Raw genomic sequence first — 25644 nt, 5'->3', positions numbered from 1 at the left:
GCGTCTGCTAAGAAATACATAATAATAATAATAATTGCAATTCAGATACTGTAGCACCAGTGGCCTTTCATATTGTACCATTCAACATTTCTAGAATAGGCTCAATGACTAAAAAGACACATTTACATAAAATCACAACATTAGGAATTACCGGGATGACCAAACCAGACCATGATTACTTAATTTCCTCGTGTCATGAACATGCATACCATTGAAGCTACAAATGCAGTGGCCACCTGCATATTTGAGAGTAACAATACAAGAAACTAGACCTCCCTCTTAACCTCCCACTGTCATTGACCACTGAGTTTCTAGGCACAAGCCTACATTTAGTAATAATGAGCATCTAGGATGGTAGATACATCCTGTAATAGACCCACAGGCACTATTTACACACTGTGGTAAAAGGACCCAATGTATCTAGCACAAGTAGTTATATTCAGATTTGCCAAGTCTGTTAATAAAACCAGGCCATAAAATAGCATGACAGAATGTTGTAGGTTAGACGTGCACTGATTAGAAATAACCAATTTCAATAAATGCTCTTACTGACCTCTCCTGATAAGCTCTGTTTTCCTGTCTGTTTTTTCCCTCCAAGGTATGTTAATGGATGGGAAGAATGACCTTTTTTCCTTCATCTCTTCCTCATCATGGCGGCTCTTTTGCGAGGCATCAGCCTTAATTTCTTCCTTTTTCTGTTCTTCAGCTAAATCTTTTGTAATCCTTTGAGCTACAGTCCCACCAAAACTGAATGTGTCCATTTTAGCAAGGGGGGAAGATGGCCGGGTAACAAGGACAGGTTTGGGGGCGAGAAATGGTTTCTGGTAAAGAGGGGATTTCAAGGGAAGCTTTTCACTTTCACTGCATAATACTGGAATGCTAATTTTAGTTGGTGTCAACTTTGGTTCTGCTGCATTTTGTGGAACATCAGTGGCACTGTTGTCTGTTGTTTCTCTGACTGATGGTGTGGAAGGTGGACTATTGGAAAACACAGGTATTTCTCTTTCATGGCCAAATGGGATGAGAGGAGTTGGGATACCTTCAAAACTGTCTCCAGCACTGTATCTTTTCTTTTTTTTGTGATCTGCCTGCTGTTCACTGTGAAACCTAAGAGAGTAGTTTGTCCTTCTCAACTTGATGCCAAAAGGAGAAGGTTTCTCATTAATATTCTGTCCCTTTTTGTCAGTTCCTTCTACTTTTTTCAGAGGATTGACTACATCTTGATTCTCCAGAGGGCTCTGGGGTTCAGACAGCAAACGTCCTTTGTTTGAAATATGAGGAGGGCTTGGGACCAGAAAAGATGGAAGATCTTTGGCAAATACACAACCTTCGGTGCTATCCATAATCCTTACTGACTTCACAACTTTATCTTGGGATCCACTGTCTTTAGTTTTAGCAGCTAACAGGGGAGATTCAGCTGAATCCAGCGCTAGAGACACAGCCCCTGTTTTTGTACTTTCTTTTTCTATTTCATACACAGGATTTGTATTTATGTTCTCACTGACTTTGGAGCCATCTGTAAACTTCTGCCATGCAGGTGTAATAGAGAACTTTGCATTTGCAGACATTGTTTTCCTAAGGTTGTTGTGTAAACCAGTAACTCCTTTTTGGGTGTAGTCATCACTAAGTCTACCATGACGTCTTACTTCTCTCTCAGACTGCTTTCCATTTTCTGCACTTTTAAGGATCCTAGACCTGATAGTGGCCCACTCTGCTAATATTGCAGCACTCGACTGGTTATCTGTTGGCTCATGGGTGGATCTTGTTCTACTTCTAAGTTTTCCTTCAGGAGAATATTTATTTACATGTTCAACAGGGGGTATATCCCTGTCTTTCTTGTCTTCACCTAAACCAAGTAAAGACTTACAGGCTGTATCCTTAATCTGGTTCAAATTCACCGCTGTGCCACAAAGCTGGGCTCCTGTTACCAAAATAGCTGTGTGAGGAACATACAATGAAGATGGCAAGGAATGAGAACCTTTATTTGCTTTTGGTGAAGACTTTGACTCTGTACCTGGTGGACTGGCTAACTGGTTTATGGGTGTCACTGGCGATAGGTTAACCTTCTGAAATATAATTTGCTTTTCTCCAGAGGATACTTTAAATGTGAAAGGTCTTGGCATGGTCTGTCTCTCCTCCATTTCCTGCCACCTAAGTTCCTCTCCTAATCTTTCCTGTTCTTGAGGATTAAGGGTTTTTTTAAAATCCTCTTGCTTTTGTCTCTTCGCTTCATTGTTTTTCCCTTCCTCTTCTTTATTGTGTTTTCTTATATCTTCAATATCTTCTTGTTTTAGTTCTTCTTGCTTTTCCTTTCCTTCTTTCTTCTTCTGTTCCTCTGCTATTTGTTCTTCCTGTTTCTTTTTTCTTTCAAGCTCTTGAAGTCGGAGTTCTTCCATTTCTCTAAGCTTCTGCTCCTCAGCTTCATGTTGCCTCTTTTCTTCAGCTTCGCGTTGCCTCTCTTCCTCTATTTCACGCAGCCTCAGTTCTGCAGCATCACGTTGCCTCTGTTCCTCTTGCTCACGTTTCCTATTTTCCTCAATTTCACGCATCCTCTTTTCTTCAGCTTCACGCTGCCTCTGTTCCTCTATTTCACGCAGCCTCAGTTCTGCAGCATCACGTTGCCTCTGTTCCTCTTGCTCACGTTTCCTATTTTCCTCAATTTCACGCATCCTCTTTTCTTCAGCTTCACGCTGCCTCTGTTCCTCTATTTCATGCAGCCTCAGTTCTTCAGCCTCACGTTGCCTCTGTTCCTCAATTTCACGCAGCTTCTGTTCTTTAGCCTCAAGCAGCCTAATTTCTTCCATCTGACGCTGATGTTGTTCTTTTGCTTCACGTGCCATCTGTCCCTCAATTTCATACTGCTTTTTTTCATCCAATTCACATTCAACTTCTTCATGTAGAGCTTGTTCTTCTTCCATTAGACTCTGTTCCTCTTTAAGTTTCTGTTTCTTGGATTCAGGCAGTTTCTCATGTTCCTCATGTCTTTTTCTCTCCTCTTTTGATCCTCTAAGCTCGTGTTCTTCATTGTACCTCTTTTGTTCCTTGGATTGGTTATGCTTGTATTCTTCCTGTTTACTTTTTACTTCTGCATGCTTTTTACCTTTTGTCTCCTCTAACTCAGGAAGAAGAAGGTCTTGTTGGTCCTAAATGTAAAAAAAAACACAATCATAAATAGAAAGAAAATGACAAATTTCAATAAAATGTTTATTTTTAAATGAAGATTTCCATAATAGTTAAAAAAAAACAAATATAGGTTAAGCTTCTAGTTTATTGATATCATTGATTTCCACACAGTTATAAAACATTATTTGTGTGTGAGAGAGTGGGGAGGGGTGTGTGTGCAAACTAATAATCATTATTATAATATAATAGTCATCATATGATATAACAAGTGTAAATTGTTAAAGCTATTTTGAAGCAATTTTCCCATTATACACTGCAAAGAGCATTTATAGAGAGATTGAATGCTTGGCGCAGACAAGTAAGACATGTTATTAGGGGTACATTCAGCTGTAGGTCCGGTTTATGTGATAATGCTTACAATCATATCAGCATCATCTAGCAAGACTGAAGGGACTTAAAAATAATCATTGACTGTGATAAACTCTTACCGGTGGTAGTCTCTGGTGTTTCTTGGATGCTCTCTGGTTTTTTGGCTTTATCGATAGTTTGTGTTTAGCAGCAGTGTTATCCAGACGGGATCCAGAAAAAGGGACTGCATCAAGGTTAATAGATTCAATTGTGCCTGCTGCTGATAATGTTCGTTTTGGCCTCAGAGATTTGACTGGAGTAGCCTGAAAAAAAGGGCTTTTCATTTCTGCTTATCTAGACCACTGTTAAACTTTGAGATATACATTTTAATTAGTGTTTTAATCATTTTTTTGAATATCAGATTTCATCTCAACAATTAATTTCTTAACCAAGTAATTGTTATAGTTTTTATCAACATATTGTTTTATTATCAACATATTGGTCACCCATAAATTAAGGCTGCAAATTGCTCAGTAAAATATGTGTTTAACAATTTAACATAACACACAGTAGTTTCCAATGGCTTTTTACTTTGTGTATGTGTTTTATTTCATTGTCTTTACTAATATAGACAGACTGTTTCTTCCAGGGATATTATTGCCTATATTAACAATTGCTAGGCATAAATGCATTATTGGGGACTAAAATTAAGACCAAATGCCTCTCCCAGTTGTTCTACATTGGTAGAAAATGGAATGCAATTTTGGGACATTAAAACATCAGAGAAAATTCCATTATCAAAATGCTATGATAAGCTTATACTTAGTTACCTGCTTTTCTTCACCACTGCCTATTCCTGCTTTGGATAAAGGACTGTGTTTGGGAAGATCAATGGGCTAGAAAACAAATAGAAATTGAATGAACAGACCATCAGCTAAAATAGCCATATCTACAGGTTGGAAGACACTCTCTATCAAGTAGAGAACACCTTTGAGAGCGCCCTGAGACCTAATTTCTTCTTACCTATGCTAATTTGTTGTTTTCATCTGTGTCCATCACACACCTATTTCTGCTGCCTCTGATTTAGGATTGCTACGGATTCATCTTCCCTGCCGGTGTGAGCGGCAGCGTGTGCGGCAATCGTGTAAGGACATTGGTAAAAGGACACTGGCTGTTTTGGGGCTGTTCTGGGGTATTTTCTGTGTTGTTATGTTATTTTATTAGTTAGTTAGTTGTGTATTTTAAATATTTATAAGTCTTCATTTGTTTTTATATCTCCATCTGCCATTTCTCTCCATATCTATTTTTCTTTTTCTATTTTCTTTTTCAATTTAAGACTAATTTATATATTTTGTTTAATTTCTGTAAGTCGCTTTGGATAAAAGCGTCTGCTAAATAAATAAATAAATAAATAAATAAATAAATAAATAATAATTGATTGCAAATGTGGTTTATCTCTAGTAGGGACCAAGAAACAGATTCAGGCATGTATACTGGCATTGCTTCTGGCTGAGGATCTTTATAGAAAAAGCTGCCATAACAAAAAAAATTAACCAAAGGAAATGAATTTTAAGACTAAAGTAAGATAGGTTTCTAAAGTTATTGTGGTAGATTTAAACAGAGCATTTGACACTGGAGTAAATCTAGTCATACCTGTGTTCCTGAATCTGAAGGCTTCGCTTCCATCTGTGCAATGACCTTAACAGGGTTTCTTGGTAGCTCCTCATCCTCAGAACTCCCTCCAGCATCGTCTGTATTTCTCACAGAGACGGACATTGGTTTCTGGCCAAATTTTATATTGTGGGCTATTTGTCTCTACAGATTTAAGGAAAAAAGAAATTGTTATAAACTATAATCTGAAGCTGTCACAAAGACGGCCAGAGTGGGTGGCGTCAGACCAGAAGCAGGAAGGAATACAAACACAGAGACTTGGATTTTGGTTAGGCTGAGCGCGTGATCGCGCTCAGCATTTAATAAACAGACAGAAAATAAAAGGTTTGAAACACAAAAACACTGGACACGGCACTTGTAGCCAAAAGAAACATATAAACAAAACGGACTACCACTAAACAAACGGTGCACGGACAGACAAACAGACAAACACGGTGAGTGAAAACAACTACTAATTCTTACTCTTTTCATTAACATTTACCTCCGCTCCAATCCCGTTCTCCACTCACCGAACACCTAACCACGAGTGACTAAACGTGCATCTATTTATACTGTTGTGCTGGGATTCAATTACTAATTAATTACTCACTTGAATCCCAGCACGTGAATTCATTACGTGAAACCCCGTGTTCACATATTATATTTTAAATGCACGTGCGTGATGTGCAATCCCGTGCCTAAATACAAATATACACTTTTTAAATACACGTGAAACACAGACCCGTTTATATCCCGTGTACCAATGACTATACACCAACATTTACACACGCAACATACATACACATAACACAAATGCACACAGGGGCGGGGCGCTTTGCCACATATACCCCCCCTTGTGCGCAGCACACATGGCCTCAATGGCCACCTCCCCCCTTAAAAATCCAGCAGTCCAGGACAAAGTCTCGGGCTGGGAAGGGAGGCTTCAGTGGGCCCATGGCTGGCCATGCTGTCAGCACCCCTGCCGGTAGTGGCACGGCTGACAGCCTGTTGGTCCCCCGACCTCCCCCTTCTTCGTAGCCGGCAGCTCCCTCCTGTGGGGCTCCGGCCACAAGAACTCCTGCAGCGAAACTGCTGCTGGGGAAAGTGGTCTCCAGACCTCCTCCCCCTTCTTCGTGGCCGGCAGCTCCCCTTTCTGGGGCTCCGGCCACCGTACTCCCTGCGGAGGTACGGGCAGCAGAGGCAGCTCCTGCTCCTCTGCTCCGGGCGGAGGCAGAGGCAGCTCCAGCTCCTCTGCTCCTGGCGGTGGTGGAGGCAGAGGTAGCTCCAGCTCCTCTGCTCCTGGCGGTGGTGGAGGCAGAGGTAGCTCCAGCTCCTCTGCTCCTGGCGGTGGTGGAGGCAGAGGCAGCTCCAGCTCCTCTGCTCCTGGCGGTGGTGGAGGCAGAGGCAGCTCCAGCTCCTCTGCTCCTGGTGGTGGTGGAGGCAGAGGCAGCTCCTGCTCCTCTGCTCCTGGAGGTGGTGGAGGCAGAGGCAGCTCCTGCTCCTCTGCTCCTGGAGGTGGTGGTGGCGGAGGCAGAGGCAGCTCCTGCTCCTCTGCTCCTGGAGGTGGTGGAGGCAGAGGCAGCTCCTGCTCCTCTGCTCCTGGAGGTGGTGGAGGCAGAGGCAGCTCCAGCTCCTCTGCTCCTGGCGGTGCTGGCTCCCTCTGCTGTGGCGGCTGGGCATGTGCGCACCGTGCTGCCTTCAGCAGCATAGCGAGAGGCTGCTGGGGGACACCAGCATCCTGCCCTTCTCCCCCCCAAAAATTTTCAGGGGGTTGAGCCTGTAACCCCTCCCCTTCCGGCTCTTGGGGCTGAACCAGCAGGCATTTTCCCTCTGCTGGTGGCTTGGGTCCCAGGGCTGTGGAAGCCCCGACTTGCCTCCCTTTGGGCTGTGGACGCACCGACTCCTCCCTTTTGGGCTGTGGACGCACCGACTCCTCCCTTTTGGGCTGTGGACGCACCGACTCCTCCCTTTTGGGCTGTGGACGCACCGACTCCCCCCTCTTGGGCTGTGGACGTTCGGGCTCCTCCCACTCAGGCGTAGGACGTTCGGGCTCCTCCCACTCAGGCGTAGGACGTTCGGGCTCCTCCCACTCAGGCGTAGGACGTTCGGGCTCCTCCCACTCAGGCGTAGGACGTTCGGGCTCCTCCCACTCAGGCGTAGGACGTTCGGGCTCCTCCCATTTGGGCTGTGAAGGCAAAACCAGCAGGCATTCACCCTCTGCTGGTGGAGATGGGGACAGCAGGTACTCACCCTCTGCTGGTGGAGATGGGGACAGCAGGTACTCACCCTCTGCTGGTGGAGATGGGGACAGCAGGTACTCCTCTGCTGGTGGTCCTGCTACCTGGGCTGCTGTTCCATTTATGGTTGCCTCCAGGTAGCTGAGGACAAACTCCACACCTTCCTCCAAGGTGTTTGGGGTGTGTTCCTCCTGATAGGCCTCCCATCTCTCACTGTCCATCATCCACAGGGCCTGGACGACTATGGGCAGAGACTGGGCCTCCAGCCCAGCATTCTCCAGCATCCAGTCCCGCACTTTGATGGCGTCTTCTGCCATTTATTTTTTTTTTTTTTTCTTTTTTTTAAATCCAAACTGCGGTTCCTGCTCTGGCCTGAGTCCTGGAGGCGCTGTCGATCCCACGCAGGACACCACGTGTCACAAAGACGGCCAGAGTGGGTGGCGTCAGACCAGAAGCAGGAAGGAATACAAACACAGAGACTTGGATTTTGGTTAGGCTGAGCGCGTGATCGCGCTCAGCATTTAATAAACAGACAGAAAATAAAAGGTTTGAAACACAAAAACACTGGACACGGCACTTGTAGCCAAAAGAAACATATAAACAAAACGGACTACCACTAAACAAACGGTGCACGGACAGACAAACAGACAAACACGGTGAGTGAAAACAACTACTAATTCTTACTCTTTTCATTAACATTTACCTCCGCTCCAATCCCGTTCTCCACTCACCGAACACCTAACCACGAGTGACTAAACGTGCATCTATTTATACTGTTGTGCTGGGATTCAATTACTAATTAATTACTCACTTGAATCCCAGCACGTGAATTCATTACGTGAAACCCCGTGTTCACATATTATATTTTAAATGCACGTGCGTGATGTGCAATCCCGTGCCTAAATACAAATATACACTTTTTAAATACACGTGAAACACAGACCCGTTTATATCCCGTGTACCAATGACTATACACCAACATTTACACACGCAACATACATACACATAACACAAATGCACACAGGGGCGGGGCGCTTTGCCACAGAAGCGTACTAACTTTTTGAGAATAAAAATAATTATAATAGTTCCTGGATGTCATCGTCTTAATATGCCAAACTCAAGGCTGGCACTGAGGATTTAACAACAAGGAGTCAAAGAAAACAACCAGAAGACAGTGAGAAACACAGTTGGTAATATGGGCAATTTATTAAAAAAAAAAACAAACACAGAAAACCATGCAAAAGATCATGTGGGCACACCATAGCACCAGGCAGTATTAGAATTAGAATAGAGCCCATACAGGCTTAGGTTCTTGATATAACTTTCAAGACAATCAGCATAAGATTAACCCTGTACAGTGCAAAGGGCCATACATATTGATTTAAGATTGCTTCTTCCTTATTGCCATGTATCTGTTTGCATAGAAATATTGCTTAGTAACTGAAGAGATTTTGCAATCTGTAGCTATACACAACATGTTTAACATTAGAATTTAACCTAACAATTCCAATGACACAAAAACACTAAGAAACTCCTCTTGAAAAGGCAATGAGATTTAATATATTCTTATACCTGGAGGCTTTTGACTTTGTCAGTGATGTTTTCTTGGGACATGGCTTCCTCAGAACTCCTGTCTTCTGGACCTTCTGGGATAAAAATACTGTCATGTGAAAAAGCACGAGTACCCATGTTGTTTAGCGACCTGAAACACAACAAAAACAATAGGAGTCTGTCAGTAGTAATAATTAATAACTGTGCACTGTTTTACTAGGGTGTGCCATAACAGTGCATTTATGCATTTAACCCCATTCACTGCTGCAACCCACATACCCTAGACTGAAGAGCAATGGGAAACATCCATTCCCTCTGTCTAGTCAACCACCTTTTTTAAATAGTAGCCAACCTACTGAACGCTTGTTTGGCACCTGACCAATATGGGTCGCTTGAGGCTTGGATTTCAAAACTCTGTGGACCCCAGATTGGCAAATCGTGCAACCGGGATTTAAACTCAACTGGATACCTACAATGTTATATTTTTAAAATAATATAAATTGTTCTGCAGTAGGATATCTGACAAAAATATAGCAATATCTGATACCTTTATGGTATGGGGTTTAATGTGATACACAAAAATATGTAAGTATGTGTTGTTAGCAGCAAACTTGCTATAACTTTACTATATCAGTGATATATGAATCCTAATCATAATAATATTTCAAATGCATTTTCTCTCTTTTCAAGCAAAGGATCAATGACAGGAAGAAAGCCATGCATATTCCATTTTAGAACAGCAGAGAATTATCTGTCTAACTTCAAGATCAGGACAGAAAACAATATGGGAAAATAAGTACAAGTTTGTAAAAATGATTGTGGTCATTTATTAAAAAAATTAACTTAATAATAAATTGGCACCCCTTTAATGCTTTCATGCCAGTGTGGCTGATGACTATGGGAGATCCCCATGCTTGATTGGGTGGGGGATTCTGTCTGTGCCTTGGTCCCACCCATTATTATTATTATTATTATTATTATTATTATTATTATTATTATTATTATTTATTTCTTAGCAGATGCCCTTACCCAGGGCGACTTACAGTCATAAACAAAAAATACATTTCAAGAATGACAGTACAAGTATTAATACAGTTTTAAGTAGGGTTCAAACAATAAGCAGCTTGTTATTTCAGATAAATCAAGTAAATGAATAAAAACTATTTGAACAGCCAATTACCTTAAATGTTTGTTGGTTTTGTCATCCTCTGACAGGCCCCCATTGCAAACATCCCCTGTGGACTGACTGGTTTTGAGCTGTGCCTCCACCAAGACTGTTCCTGAGTCCTTCCTTCTCTTTTTACCAAACAGCCTTTTGAATGGCTGGAATTTGCCCTGCTTTATCCTCTCTGTTGATCAAAAAGCACAACAATAGCCAGCTTATCTCCTTGATAGGCCTTGTGCACTATTTACATATGGAAATGCTGCATACACAAGAAAGCCAAGGTCAAAGAGCAATCACCCGGTGACAGAGCCAATGTGCTTCGAATAAGAATGCATGCACAGAGACTTTGTCTCAGCAAGATATTGGCAAGGCAACATCAATAGTATTATAAGGTTGGCTCATTGTTTGCAAAGGTACATATAGTGCTTTACGAGGGACTATCAAATGTTTATGGTACATTGAACCTGTAATGTGAGCCGAATTGCATAATTATATTGGGGACCATGTGAGAATTACAGGCTTTCTACCTGTATTGTTGTATTGTTGAATGGAATCGCAATTCTCTGTGTAGTTTTTCTTATACTTTATTACATCTGATGACAAGGATTAAAATGAAAAAAAGCAGACAGATACCATGGCAACATACGGCAGTGTCAGCGAGTTTAACGATGAGAGTGACTGGACTGAATATGTGGTGCATCTCAGACATTATTTCACTGCAAATGACATAGATGACGAGGATAAACAGCGTTCTATTTGTATGTGGCTCAAAAATGTATACTCTCATTAAAAACTCAGTAGTTCCACAAAAACTGAGACACAAAACATTTGCTGAACTTGAGCAAGGTACTTTACCTAGATTGTATGTAAAAATAATGTGATCTCTTGTAACAATTGTAAGTCGCCCTGGATAAGGGCGTCTGCTAAGAAATAAATAATAATAATAATAATAATAATAATGTAAGCCTGATGAATCAGTAGCAATGTATGTAGCTGAGCTAAGGGACTTGTCAGAGCATTACGAATTCGGTGACGTGCTGGAAAGAATGTTACGAGATAGATTGGTCTGTGGAATTCAAGATGACCGTGTACAACGTTGCCTGTTATCCAAGCCTGCTTTGGATTTAAAAAAAAAAAACATAGAAATTGCACCGGCTATGGAAGTTGCTGCACAACAGGCACAAGAATGACAGGGATCTGCTTCCCCACTGCATATGATTCTTCAGTTGACTGCTTCAATGGCTAAACCTCATGTTGTGGAAGAAAGGAAAGGTGGGTGTAAATTTAAATGTTATAGATATGGAGGAGCTCATGATTCAAAAGACTAGATTTAGAGAAGGAAAAAGGGGCACATAGCTAAATGTGTGGCAGCAAACATAAGCCAAACCAACAACAGAGTAGGCAGCATAAAACATTGTCCAGATCTACTCATGTCTTGGAAGGGCGGGGGGTCTACAGTATGCAGGGGTGTGCAATTCATACAGCCTGACATCCCGGACAAAAAGTTTTACCGTTGTATTTTGCTCGTCGGACAAGTACGTCATACAAATGAAAATAAAATTAAAAATGCTTAACTAAACCGCAATTCAAAAATATATACCGAGTACACAAATACACATATCCTTTTAATTCACAAACCCTCAGTCACACACAGTAACAAATGTATTTAAATTAATGCAACAATACTGTTAAATTGCCTTTGTCTGCAGTAGGAGGCCAGTGAAGTTTGACCGCCAGCTCTAGGAAGAATATTTAACAATAAAAATTACAAAAACATTTAAACTATTTTATATGTAACGGTTTAGCAACATTTTTTTTTTTAAAAAAGCTACTTAAATCGGGTGGTTGGCAGTAGGTTTGTAAAGCTATAGATTGACAATAATTTTTAATACAACTTTGAAATTACTCCATAGCATTGCACTGTTACTAAACTGCTACCTTTTTTGAATTCTGACTCGACTCTCTACTGAGTACCCTCAGTCTCCCACTGAAACGCCCACAAAACAAAATTATTTATCTTTATCCAATGGCCATATAGGAAGCCAAAATGTATTTAACAAATGTCATTGCTGTTCATCTGGGTAATGTAGTTTAGAAACTAAATCCTTTAACCCTTGCGCTCCGTTGAACATTCTACCTGTTTGAGGTCTGACTGACTGTGGCGGAGTGTCCCGTCCCTATATATTTATTTATTATTGTTTGTATTTTTGTTTGCGGCGCAGTTGAAAACGCCGCGTATTTGCTATTGTTTTTATAATTTAAAACCCCTTGAGGATGCGTGGCTGATCAGCTACTGATTATTTAACTAGCTGACAGTCACGCATCCTTACTAAACGCGTGCAGACTGTGGCCAAGGGGTAATAAGATAATTAACAGCTAGTTAACCCCTCGGCCAGAGTATAAGAACCTGCAGCTGTCCGTGCTGCGAGGAGAGTGTACAGAGGAGAGTACGGGGAGCGGAGGAAAATAAATAAACAACTGCTAAGTATTGCGCTGGGTTAAAACCAGCACGCTTATTTGTTTCTATTTGTTTGGCCAACGCGCCTTTTTGTTTTATGTTTTGTTGTTTGTTTAAATCTTTTGTTTTGTTTTATGATTTAATAAAAGCAGCTGAACGCCGTAGCGTTTCAGCTTTCATCCGCCCATCCACTGTTTTGTTTCTGGTACTTCCTGGTCCGTGACGTCACCACACCTCACCACTGCAAGCCATCCTGCCACACTGACGACGTGACTTTCGGCTTGTGTATCAGTACAAATATCCACTGAAATATATACTGTATTATACCTTTCTAACCAGCTTTCACTCTATTATGACATATACCCTATGATTACTTAGTTTGAATGTAAAAAATAAGCTTTAAAATGTACTCAATTTCTTCAGAAATGTCTCCATAAGTGTAATTTAGTGATCTACCTAAAAGTCTGACTTAGTTTGAATCTTTTTAGTTTAATTATTATTTTTGATTGTGTCATTGTGGCAGTCTGGCTCGCAGTGGTGAGGTGGATGACGTCACGGACCAGGAAGTAACTGACACCAAAACAGTGGATGGGCGGGTGAAGTTGAATGCTAGTGCACTCAGCGTATTTAATAAACAAACAAATGATTTTCACAAAACACAAAACAAAAGGGCACGAGGGCCAAACGAATAAACAAACAAACAAGTAAGTGTCGTGCTGGATAATCCAGCACGTTTTAGCAATTGTTATTTAAATGTTGCTCGCTCTCTCCGCTCCCCGTACTCTCCTCTGTACACTCAACCTCAAGTGCAGAGAGCTGCAGGTTTATATACTCTGGCCGAGGGATTAACTAGTTGGTAATTATCTTATTATCCCTCGGCCAGAGTCTGCACGCGTTTGGTAAGGATGCATGACTGTCAGCTAGTTAAATAATCAGTAGCTGATCAGCCATGCATCCTCACGGGGTTTTTAAATATAAAATAATAAAAGACGCGGCGCTTTTACCCGCGCCGTAAACAAAAATACAAATAATAATACATAGGGGCGGGACACTCCGCCATAGTCATGCACAAAAATGAGATGGGCTCAGTTTTGTTTGGACTGAATTCTGTTTTCTGGAAGAGGAAGGTAAAAATGTAAGGGGACACTGTGACTGGAGCATCATTTTTAGTTATTAGTGAACAAACATACTGTACAAAGATAAATTGAGCTGTCAGACGGCACCAGTACTGAGTAAGTCTGTAGTAAAACTCTGCACCTACACTGGAGAGCAGATACAAGTCCTAGGAACTACTACTATTAAAGTGCAGTATAATAATCAATTAACCAAGTCATCCTTGCTTCTAGTGGAAGGTAATGGGCCAAGTCTGCTGGGACGAAATTGGTTATATCAGCTCAAGCTTGATGAGAACAACATTTGTCATGTTAAGATGGCAATTGTTTGGGACACTAATCAAATACCCAGAAGTATTTAATGAAGAACTAGGCACTTTAAAAGGAACAAAAGCTGTCATTCAGTTGGACACAAACGCAAAGCCAAGATTCTTGGAAGCCCGAATAGCAGCTTATGCACTGAGAAATAAGGTCAGTTTAATACTAGACAGAATGAAAGAGGCTGGCATTATTGAACCTGTCCAGTTTTCTCGTTGGGCTGCCCCCAAAGGAGATTGCATTTGTGGTGACTACAAATTGACAGTAAACCAGGTTTCTAGACATGATGCCTATCCAATTCTGAAAGTGGAAGACCTGTTTGCCACCCTCCCTGGGGGGCAGTTATTTACAAAACTAGACATAAGAACATACTGCTTGTTTGGTTTTTATTAGCTTTAGTAGGTGATCCCTGAATCTCATCAAGCAGCTTCTTGAAGGATCCCAGGGTGTCAACTTCAACAACATTACTGGGGAGTTGGTTCCGGACTCTCACAATTCTCTATATAAAAAAGTGCATCCTATTTTCTGTTTTGTATGCCCTTTTATCTAATCTCCATTTGTGACCCCTGGTCCTTGTTTCTTTTTTCAGGTTGAAAAAGTCCCCTGGGTCGACATTGTCAATACCTTTTAGAATTTTGAATGTAGGAATAATTCTGGTCACTCTTCTTTGCACTCTTTCTAGAGCAGCAATATCCTTTTTATAGCAAGGCAACCAGAACTGAACACAATATTCTAGATGAGGTCTTACTAATGCATTGTACAATTTTAACATTACTTCCCTTGATTTAAATTCAACACTATTTACTATATATCTGAACATTTTGTTGGCCTTGCATATCAACAGCTACTGCTGGATGATAATTCTAAAGAATATCTTATGATCAACACCCACAAAGGACTCTTTTGCTATAATAGGCTGCCATTTGGAGTGTCTTCAGCCCCAGATTTTCCAGCACACACTTGAAAGCCTACTTGGAGTGATGCCACAAGTTTTGGTATACTTAGATGACATACTCATCACAGGCCCAAATGAAGCAACTCATCTGAAGAATTTAGAAGAAGTGCTAAAAAGGTTTTCTGTGCCAGGATATTCATAGCCCCAGCCGTACAATATCTAAGCTATCGAATTGATGCTGAAGGACTACACCCAACTGAAGACAAAGTACATGCCATTGCAGAAGCCCCAACACCAAGGAACACCACAGAGTTGAAATCTTTCTTGGGGATGATCAGTTATTTTCAGATTCCTTCCAAATGTGTCAACTACGTTAGCTCCTTTGTATTACTTGCTTCAGAAGCCGGTGCCCTAGCATTGGAAACATGAACAAGATGACACTTTTAGAGCCTCCAAAAAACTATTAAAAACATTGGGTTATTAGTGGGCTTTGATATGGAGAAGCTCTCAATTTTAGCAGGTGATGCCTCGCCTTAGGGTGTGGGGGCCGTCTTATTTCATGCAATGCCTGTTGGAAGTGAAAGGCCCATAAGTTTTGCATGAAGGACTGTCTCCAATTGAGAAAAACTAGTCACAACTGGATAAAGGAGCCTTAGTTGTATTTTGTGAGACCAAATCCACTCCGCCTATGGCTCCTGGAAAAATTCAGCAGCACTCACACTAATGCTGATGGTCTTAGTAGCCTCCCACTACCTGAACAACCTGCTCATGTGCCACTTCCAGGAGACACCATCTTATTGATGGAGAACTGTCACTGGAAATGGTGTTTAGACCAGGAAGGGACTCAGACACAGGAGCAGCAGGTTAAGCGCTCAGGCGCACGTTTAATAACAAAATAAACAAACACTAACAAAACACATTACCAAAATAACAGGGGCAAGGGCCAAAACAAAAGGTCTACAAAAACACTCACAAGCATAAATACACAAACGAGACGGGACCGCACGCAACACGAAAACTTCCACCTCTCACCAACATCAACTCTAACACTAACTAGCCTAACACCCGTGATCACCCTATTCATACACTTGTGGATGGAGCCTTAATTGATTATTTAGTCACTTATTCAATTCATGGCTCCAGCCACATTCCCACATGTTTTTGCAGGGAGGATTTTAACTCCCTCCCTGCCACCCACACACACACACGTGCCCCACACTGCCACAAGAACTTATCCACTTTTCCAGTGTCAGGCAGGGCAAATACAGTGATGGACAAAATGAGAAAGAGATCCAGTGTTATCACAGCTACTGACATTTATTAGAAAGGGTTGGCCAGTTAAAGTAGACAGTGAGGATCTAAAACTATATTTTGTTCAAAAGAACTAATTGAGTACTCAGGGTGGCTACCTATTGGGTGGCAGCCATGTTATTGTACCACCCCAAGGCCGAGATAGGGTTATTGAGAAACTTTATGAAGCACACCCTGGCATATCCATATATATATATATATATATATATATATATATATATATATATATATATATATATACACACACTACCGGTCAAAAGTTTTAGAACACCTCCATTTTTCCAGTTTTTATTGAAATTTACGCAGTTTAATGTCTCAATGTACTCTGAAATTAAAGCATAGAACAAATAAACAATTGGAGATAAAAAAGAAATCATGGAATCGTTTTGTTTAACAAAATTTAATCTAAATTTTTGACTCATCAAAGTAGCCACCTTTTGCAGATATAACAGCCGAACACACTTGTGGCATTCTTTCTACAATGGAAATCAAATATTGTTCGGAAAGTTCTTCCCAACACTGTTGCAGAAGTTCCCACAAATTTTGCACTTGTAGGTTGCTTTGCTTTCACCCTTCTGTCCAGTTCATCCCAAACCAGCTCGATGGGGTTTAAGTCTGGAGACTGTGCTGGCCATTCCATGATTTGAAGCCTACAGTCTTGTTCTTTTCTTCTAAGGTAGTTCTGACATAGCCTGGAGGTATGTTTTGGGTCATTATCTTGCTGTAGGATGAACCCCTGACCAACTAGGCGTATACCAGAGGGTATTGCATGACGCTGCAAAATGCTGTGGTAGCAGTTTTGGTTCAGGGTGCCAGTCACTCTGTGCAAGTCGCCGACTCTGGATCCAGCAAAAGAGCCCCAGACCATCACGCTTCCTCCTCAATGTTTGACAGTTGGTGTCACACACCGAGGAACCATCCTTTCGCCTACTCGACGGCCTACAAAAACCCTGCGTGATGAACCGAAGATTTCAAATTTTGATTCATTGGTCCATAAGACCTTCTTCCAGTCTTCAGTAGTCCACTGGCGGTGCTTCATGGCCCAGGCAAGCCTCTTTTTCTTATTTTGCCATCTTAGCAATGGCTTTCTTACTGCCACTAGACCTGTCAAACCTGCAGCTCGAAGTCTTCTCTTTACAGTTGTGTGGCAGTCTGGCTCGCAGTGGTGAAGTGGATGACGTCACGGACCAGGAAGGAACTGACACCAAAACAGTGGATGGGCGGGTGAAGCTGAGTGCAGTAGCACTCAGCGTATTTATTAACAAACAAAATATTTAAACAAAACACAAAACACAAAACAAAAGGGCACGAGGGCCATGCATCCTCACGGGGTTTTTAAATATAACAATAAAAGACGTGGCGCTTTTACCCGCGCCGCAAACAAAAATACAAATAATAATAAATAGGGGCGGGACACTCCGCCACAAGTTGAAACTGAGACTTGCTTACTTCGACCAGTGTTAAGCTGTGCTTGAAGCTGTTGTCCTGTGAGCCGCCTATCACGCAAGCTGTTGACTCTCAGAAACTTGTCTTCTGATTCTGTTGTGGCTTTGGGTCTGCCAGACTTCTTGTCAGAGTTTCCTCCAGTTTCCAAGTGCCTTTTGATGGTGTAGGAAACTGTACTCACTGACACCTTGGCTTTCTTTGCAATTTCTCTAAAGGAAAGACCTACACTTTTAAGGGTTATAATGGTCTGTCTGTCTTCCTTTGTTAATTGCCTTTTTCCCGCCATTATGAGAGCAATATACTACTTCCTGCAGTACAATACTGTCCAAATAATGCTTAAGAGGGTGTAGTAACACAGTCTGTTTCAACACTGCTTTTATACAGACAGAGGGTTTGTAAGTAATCAACAAAAGTTGGGACACCTGTAGGAATTGTTAGCATCAACTTTCAAGGCTTAATTTACTTCCATTGCTGCAGAACAGCTGTAAGTTGTTAACCCATTACTTGTTCCCTGAAAAAGGTCTTTTTGTATAACTCTGAAATGTACATTATTTTTCAGTTTTTGGTAACCTAAACTTTTTTTTTTTAACCTTTGGCAGTTTACCGCTTACCTGTGTACCATTTCAGGTTATTCACTGGACTTGAACTGAATTTAAATAAAAACTGGAAAAATGGGGGTGTTCTAAAACTTTTGACCAGTAGTGTATATATATATATATATATATACATATATATATATATATATATATATATATATATATATATATATATATATATATATACACGATAAGTATTGACTTTAAGAGGGAGGGATGTTATAGGTTATGAGACTCTCTCCACTGAAGTTGCCATAGCTAAATAGTTATAATAATTGTTAGATGATCTCTAAGACACCCTGCAAGGGGTCATGGCCTGTGACGTCCAGCTAACAAAAATATGGCACATAGTTTGTTCTGGATAGTGACTGTTCTGGCTTGAACAATAAACTGTATTGTTGAATGGAATATACAGTGCCTATAGAAAGTCTACACCCCCTTGAACTTTTTTCACATTTTGTTGTGTCAGTGCCTTAGAGTTTCATGCATTTAAATGAGGATTTTTTTCCACTTATCTACACACCATACTCCACACTGTTAAGGGGAAAAAAGTTTTTATTGAGAAAAAAATTATATATTAAAAATACAAAACTGAAAGATCATAATTGGATAAGTCTCCACCCCCCCTGAGTTAATACTTGGTGGAAGCACCTTTGGCAGCAATTACAGCTGTGAGTCTGTTGGGATAGGTCTCCACCAACATTGCACACCTAGATTTGACAATATTTGACCATTCTTCTTTATAAAACTGTTCAAGCACAGTCAAGTTCCTTGGGGAGCGTTGATGGACAGCAATCTTCAAGTCATGCCACAAATTTTCAATTGGATTTAGGTCGGGGCTCTGACTGGGCCATTCAAGGACATTTACCTTTTTGTTACTTAGCCACTCCAGTGTAGCTTTGGCTGTGTGCTTTTGGGTCGTTGCCATGCTGAAAGGTGAACTTACGTCCCAGTTTCAGCTTTCTTGCAGAGGGCAGCAGGTTTTCCTCAAGGACTTCTCTGTACTTTGCTCCATTCATTTTCCCTTCTATCCTGACAAGTGCCCCATTCCCTGCCGATGAGAAACATCCCCATAACATGATGCTGCCACCACCATGCTTCACAGTAGGGATGGTGTTCTTTGGGTGATGTGCTGCGTTGGGTTTGCGCCAAACATAATGCTTTGCATGCAGTCCAAAAAGTTCCATTTTAGTTTTGTCAGACCACAAAACCTTTTGCCACAAGGCAACAGAATCTTCTGAGTGTTTGTTTGCATACTTCAAACGGGATTCAAGGTGGGCTTCCTTGAGTAATGGCTTCCTTCTTGCCACCCTACCATACAGGCCAGATTTGTGGAGTGCTTGGGATATTGTTGTCACATGCACACTTTTACCAGTCTTGGCCATAAAATCCTGTAGCTCTTGTGATCATGTGAATCACTACAATTTAACACAGGTGGAGGCCACTTAACTTGGTGTGTGATTTTGAAAGCGATTGGTTATACCTGAGCTAATTTAGGATTGCTATTACAAGGGGGGTGGACACTTATCCAACCAAGCTATTTCAGTTTTTATTTTTTATTAATTTTCTACAAATTTCTAGAATATTTATTTCACTTGGAAGTTGTGGGGTAGGATTTGTAGATAAATGAAAAAAAATCTATTACGATGCATTTTAATTCCAGGCTATAAGGCAACAAAAGGTGAACATTTTGAAAGGGGGTGTACACTTTCTATATGCACGGTACTCAGGGAGATATGAAGAAGATAATGGGCACTTGTGCCTTTCTTGCATTAACATGTGTTTGAAACAGTAACACTTGTAAAACAAAAAGTGGTGCTTTCTGTTTATATATGGGCAGCAGTGTGGAGTAGTGGTTAGGGCTCTGGACTATTGACTGGAGGGTTGTAGGTTCAATCCCAGGTGGAGGACACTACTGCTGTACCTATGAGCAAGGTACTTTACCTAGATTGCGCCAGTAAAAACCCAACAGTATAAATGGGTAATTGTATGTAAAAAATAATGTGATATCTGTATAATGTGAAATAATGTGATATCTTGTAACAATTGTAAGTGGCCCTGGATAAGGGCGTCTGCTAAGAAATAAATAATAATAAAAAAAAAACAACTGTATAAATGGGTAATTGTATGTAAAAAATAATGTGGTGCAGTGACTTGCATAAGTATTCACCCCCCTTGGACTTTTCCACATTTTGTAGTGTTACAACCTGGAATTAAAATTGATTTAATTAGGATTTTTTGTCACTGATCTACACAAAATAGTCCATAATGTCGAAGTGGGGGAAAAAATCTACATATTTTTCAAAATTATTTACAAATAAAAAACTGAAAAGTCTTGATTGCATAAGTATTCACCCCCTTTGCTGTGACACCCCTAAATAAGCTCTGGTGCAACCAATTGCCTTCAGAAGTCACATATTTAGTTGAATGGAGTCCACCTGTGTGCAATTAAGGTGTCACATGATCTCAGATTAAATACATCTGTTTCTGGAAGGCCCTAGAGTTTGTTAGAGAGCATATCTTTTTTTTTTTTTAAATTAGTCGTCGCCAATTATTTTTACCCAGGTTTTCACCCCAATTTAGCATGCCCAATTATTATCTGTATCCCCGGCTCACCGCTCGCAACCCCCCCCCGCCGACTCGGGAAACGGAGGCTGGAACACGCGTCCTCCGAAACGTGCTCCTTCCAAGCCGTCATTTTTCGCACTGCAGATCCACAGCAATGCCACCAGACCTATAGTGCCGGAGGACAACACAGATCTGGCGGCTCCGCTGCAGAGCCACAGGCGCCCTATCGGCCACAGGGGTCGCTGATGCGCGGTGAGCCGTGGATTCCCCTGCCGACCTAAGCCCTCCCTACCCGGGCAGCGCTCAGCCAATTGTGCGCCGCCCCCTAGGAACTCTCGGTCACGGTCAGCTGTGACATAGCCTGGATTCGAACCTGCGATCTCCAGGCTATAGGGCACATCCTGCGAGGAGCGCCTTTACTGGATGCGCCACTCGGGAGCCCCGTTAGAGAGCATATCTAAACAAACAGCATCATGAAGACCAAGGAGCTATCAAAACAAATCCAGGATGAAGTTCTGGAGAAGCACCAATCAGGGTTGGGTTATAAAAAAAATATCCCAAACTTTGAACATCTCCCGGAGCACAGTTAAATCCATTATTAAAAAATGGAAAGAATACGGCACAACCGCGACTCTGCCTAGAGAAGGCTGTCCACCAAAACCCAGTGACCACCAAAACTCAGAGAAGCAACCAAGAGGCCAATGGTAACTCTGAAGGAGCTGGAGAGATCCACAGCTGAGATGGGAGAAACCATCCATGGGACAACTATAACCCGGACGCTCCACAAAGCTGGGCTTTATGGAAGAGTGGCGAGAAGAAAGCCATTGCTGAAAAAAACCCCATATCAAATCCCGTTTGGATTTTGCCAAAAGGTATGTGGGAGACACAGCAAACATGTGGAAAAAGGTTCTCTGGTCTGATAAGACCAAAATTGAACTTTTTGGCCTTAGGCAAAACGCTATGTGTGGCGCAAAGCCAACATTGCTCATCACCCTGAGAACACCATCCTCACGGTGAAGCATGGTGGTGGCATCATCATGTTATGGGGATGCTTTTTATCGGCAGGGACCAGGAAACTGGTCAGGATTGAGGGCAAGATGGATGGAGCCAAATACAGGGAAATTCTAGAGCAAAACCTGTTTCAGTCTGCAAGAGACCTGGGATTGGGGCGGAGGTTCACCTTCCAGCAGGACAATGACCCTAAACACACAGCCAAAGCTACACTGGAGTGGTTTAAAAACAAGAACCTGAATGTCTTAGAATGGCCCAGTCAAAGCCCAGACCTCAATCCGATTGAGAATCTGTGGCAAGACTTGAAAACTGCTGTTCACCAACGGTCCCCATCCAACTTGAAAGAGCTTGAGCAATTTTGCCAAGAAGAATGGGCAAAAATTGCAGGATCCAGATGTGCAAAGCTGGTAGAGACTTACCCAAAAAGACTCACAGCTGTAATTGCTGCCAAAGGTGCTTCTACCAAGTATTGACTCAGGGGGGTGAATACGTATGTAACCAACAAATGTCTTTTTTTTGTTTAATTAACTTTTGTGTCACAATAAAACATATTTTGCACCTTCAAAGTGTTAAGTATGTTGTGTAAATCAAATGGTAAAAATCCTAATTAAATCCATTTTAATTCCAGGTTGTAACACTACAAAATGTGGAAAAGTCCAAGGGGGGTGAATACTTATGTGCAAGTCACTGTATATACTGTGTGGTGTAAAAGTCAAGGATGCTTGGAGTTGATAAAGGGTCTTCTGGATGGCAAAGGCACTTTAAAATGTGTGTTCCATCTGTGGCCAGGGAAGACTCATGTTAAATACAGTCGATCACTGAGATAAGTACCTAACTAAAATAACCATTGTTTTGGAGAGTAATATAATGTTTATTTTGTTTATTTTTTTTCACTTTTTATGATTAGTCAAATAAAAACAAATGCATATTGACCAGAATTAATTTTGATCAATTCATTTTTCAAATAATGCTCTTTTAAATAAATAATTTTTTTTAAAAGGTGACTTTTAAAAGGTTCAACTTAATAGACTGAAGGAAATTAATGATCTGGAAAAGTGAGTCGTGCCTTATTTAAATGGTTTCATTTTACCTTTGCTATCATGTTTTGTATTCTAAATCACACTAATTTATTTTTAAAATCTTTACACGCTTTGTGACAATGGTTGCCATGATGACAGCTGGTTGCCAAGTCAACTAATTAGAAAATAAAAGATGAATGATTGATCATTTAGAATGTTCAACTGAGTGTTTCCTGGTCTGATAGAGTGACAGTGACGGCGGTAAAATTAGAGCATATTAAGTTAAAATAAGAAATACACAACAAAAACCTTTTCAGCATGACAATAATAATGCTACTGTGTTACGCAAATAGAAACATGGGTTTATACTCAATGGTGTTTCCTGAGGAAATGCTGCAATATTTTAAATTTCCATGCACACATCCACCTGTATTTGAACTCTTCTTTCAGACTGGGTAGAGCCACAGAAATATAATTTGGCAGCATCCATGAATTTCAATTTGGGCCCATTTAGACACTAAGTAGACTGATAGATCACAGTTTATTATTAGCTAGCCTTTTTAGACATTTGCTATCAGGCTTAAAACCTTTCTGGTAGTACAGTACCTTTAGTCTAGCAAGTCCTGGGTTTTACAGCTATGGAGTGAGTTGACCCTGCCTTACTGTACCCTGTACTTAACAATGCAATGAGTTTTCATCTCCTACTACTGGCAAATACATCTCAATTTAACTAGATAAAAACTAAAAACCTTTCTAAAAATACCACCAAAAAGTAGATCTAGACTTGTACACTCAAAACCAAACAAGTAGTTCTGAACAACATAGCTTTCAATAGCTCAGTCAAACATGATGTTGCTTCCATCAGTTAAGAAAGCATGGAATCAATGCAGGCCTAGACTCAAAACCATAAACCTTATCAGCCTGTAGTTCATGTACCTCACACTATAAAGACAACCTGCATTGAGAAGCATTTTAATCAGAGATTGTGTCTGAGAAAATGGCTCCGATTTGCAGGAAATGTCACTGCAAGACGCTGATTTGACAGCAATGATTACAAGTCATTGTCATAAGTCAGTGTTAGATTACATTTGTTTGTGGTTTGTCAATGTAATATCTTTTTACTAATTTTCACAAATCTCCCTTGTACTTTGTGATTTATTAAAACTACTTAAATGGACTATGATTTCTCTAGAGGTTTTTTTTTTTTTTTTCATCTAGCATATCCCTGCATTTATCTTTATTGTTAAATAAAAATGACATTACTTCCTATGCTGTCAACACTAGTTAAATAAAGGTTTCTTTTAATCATATTAGATTCATAACACAAGAGCAACTGCTCACAGGAGATGTAACACACAGCAATTTCTGTAAAACGGTGTCTGCCATGATATGTATCTACACTACATTCCACCAGCTTTCAGTTCTCAGTGTTGACATAACCAAATAAGCCTGAAAAATGTACATATAATGTCAGAAGGACTACAACAGCGTGTGAGACCCCAGCTGTTCAGGACACCATGTGCAGGAGCATAGTAAGTAGCTTCTAATTACATTTTAAAATGGACTGTCGACATAAGGTGATTAGGTTGGAAAGAAGCACCTTGATTTGCATAATGTAGTAAATCAAATTCGAAAGACAGCTCAGCCTGCTTCCATTGGGCTTATTGCACTTTTTTTGTTTAAGCATTTACATTTATTGAATACAATCTTTTAATGTAAAACACAGCCAGTAATAGTACAAGTGGCACCCAGAATGGAATGTTCTTTTTCTAGAATTTTGATGTTACCATACTATACTTTTCTAGATTTTGGAAACGTGCGTTCCATACATGGAAATCCTGGAGGGGGTAGGGCCAGTGCCAGTTTGGTGTCAAATTCAAGAGAAAAAAATCAGAAGCATCATCATCAACTCTCATCCTCTTACTGAGAGAGAAACACACTTCCCTACCTGCGGTTATCCTGTTGCGACTCATGTTACGAAATGCTTATCAAACAACTTCAGAACAAATAATGCAGCGGCCAATGAAACTCGGTATCACAATTTAAGAAAGCCAACTGGGGAGAGTGCACACAGCTACATCGTTGCTTCCCCACGATTGTCAAAAGAACACTGACGACAAGTAGAACACTCCAGTTACATCTGCTGTAAACCTGGATGAATGTTTCTGTAATATCATTCTTGCGTTGTGTGTTTCATTAATCGTGCGCTTCTAAAAATGTGTGGCATCTGAAATATTAGCATAGCCCCTCCTTAATTACCTTAAAATGACACCCACTTGCACTGCATTTAGAAGTTTGTCATAAACCCATGTCAAAATAAAAAAAGACATGGTCAAGTGGATTTTTATTCAGGAATAATAGTTCTGCTATCATGGTGTACTACTATCTTCATGTACTACTTTCATTGTTGTAACCATAGCCACAGTGATAGTAAAACTTGAACAAAGAGGATAATAAAAATAAATTAGGGCTTCAACCTGTATAATCATCTTCAATTGACAAAATCAAACTACACAATTCAATTAGGTTAAATTTTAAGTGCACTCCACTAAAATTACAGTGAAGTAGACCCATTGCACATTGGGGTCAGAGGTAACTCTTAATGAGCGCTTACATTTATATCTTTTTCTAATGAATAGTTGAACAATTATGCTATTTCCACCAACACTGGTAATGTTGTGCTTGCATTGTAGGAAGCATTTGGTAAAGTTTAATCTACTGTCAAATTTCAGCCCCTACAGCACGGGTAGACTTCTATGCCATGCATTGATATTTTTTCGAACGATTTTATTTTGTGTGCCCAACTAATCGATTGCTATTTGGAGGCTTAACTGAC

General features: G+C 40.8%; 1 protein-coding gene across 3 annotated transcripts in view; it reads right to left on the bottom strand.

The window, feature by feature from the left end:
• The window catches only part of LOC117420570 (capping protein inhibiting regulator of actin dynamics-like), a 73398-nt gene that overhangs the window by 26864 nt on the left and 20890 nt on the right, over positions 1 to 25644 (bottom strand). For all 3 annotated transcript variants that reach the window (XM_034034041.3, XM_059026802.1, XM_059026813.1), the window contains exons 2-7: positions 10090 to 10258; positions 8931 to 9060; positions 5125 to 5286; positions 4302 to 4367; positions 3612 to 3794; positions 554 to 3143 (exon numbers count right to left, since the gene is read on the bottom strand). In XM_034034041.3, coding sequence (XP_033889932.3) covers positions 554 to 3143; positions 3612 to 3794; positions 4302 to 4367; positions 5125 to 5286; positions 8931 to 9047 — 3118 coding nt within the window. In that variant the 5' untranslated portion in view covers positions 9048 to 9060; positions 10090 to 10258. The remainder of the gene's footprint in view (positions 1 to 553; positions 3144 to 3611; positions 3795 to 4301; positions 4368 to 5124; positions 5287 to 8930; positions 9061 to 10089; positions 10259 to 25644) is intronic.

The sequence above is a fragment of the Acipenser ruthenus genome, chromosome 1, assembly GCF_902713425.1.
Source record: "Acipenser ruthenus chromosome 1, fAciRut3.2 maternal haplotype, whole genome shotgun sequence".
In the NCBI taxonomy this organism is placed as follows: domain Eukaryota; kingdom Metazoa; phylum Chordata; class Actinopteri; order Acipenseriformes; family Acipenseridae; genus Acipenser; species Acipenser ruthenus.
Note: the sequence above shows the minus strand (reverse complement) of the source record. Positions and strands in the feature narration are given on the sequence as shown.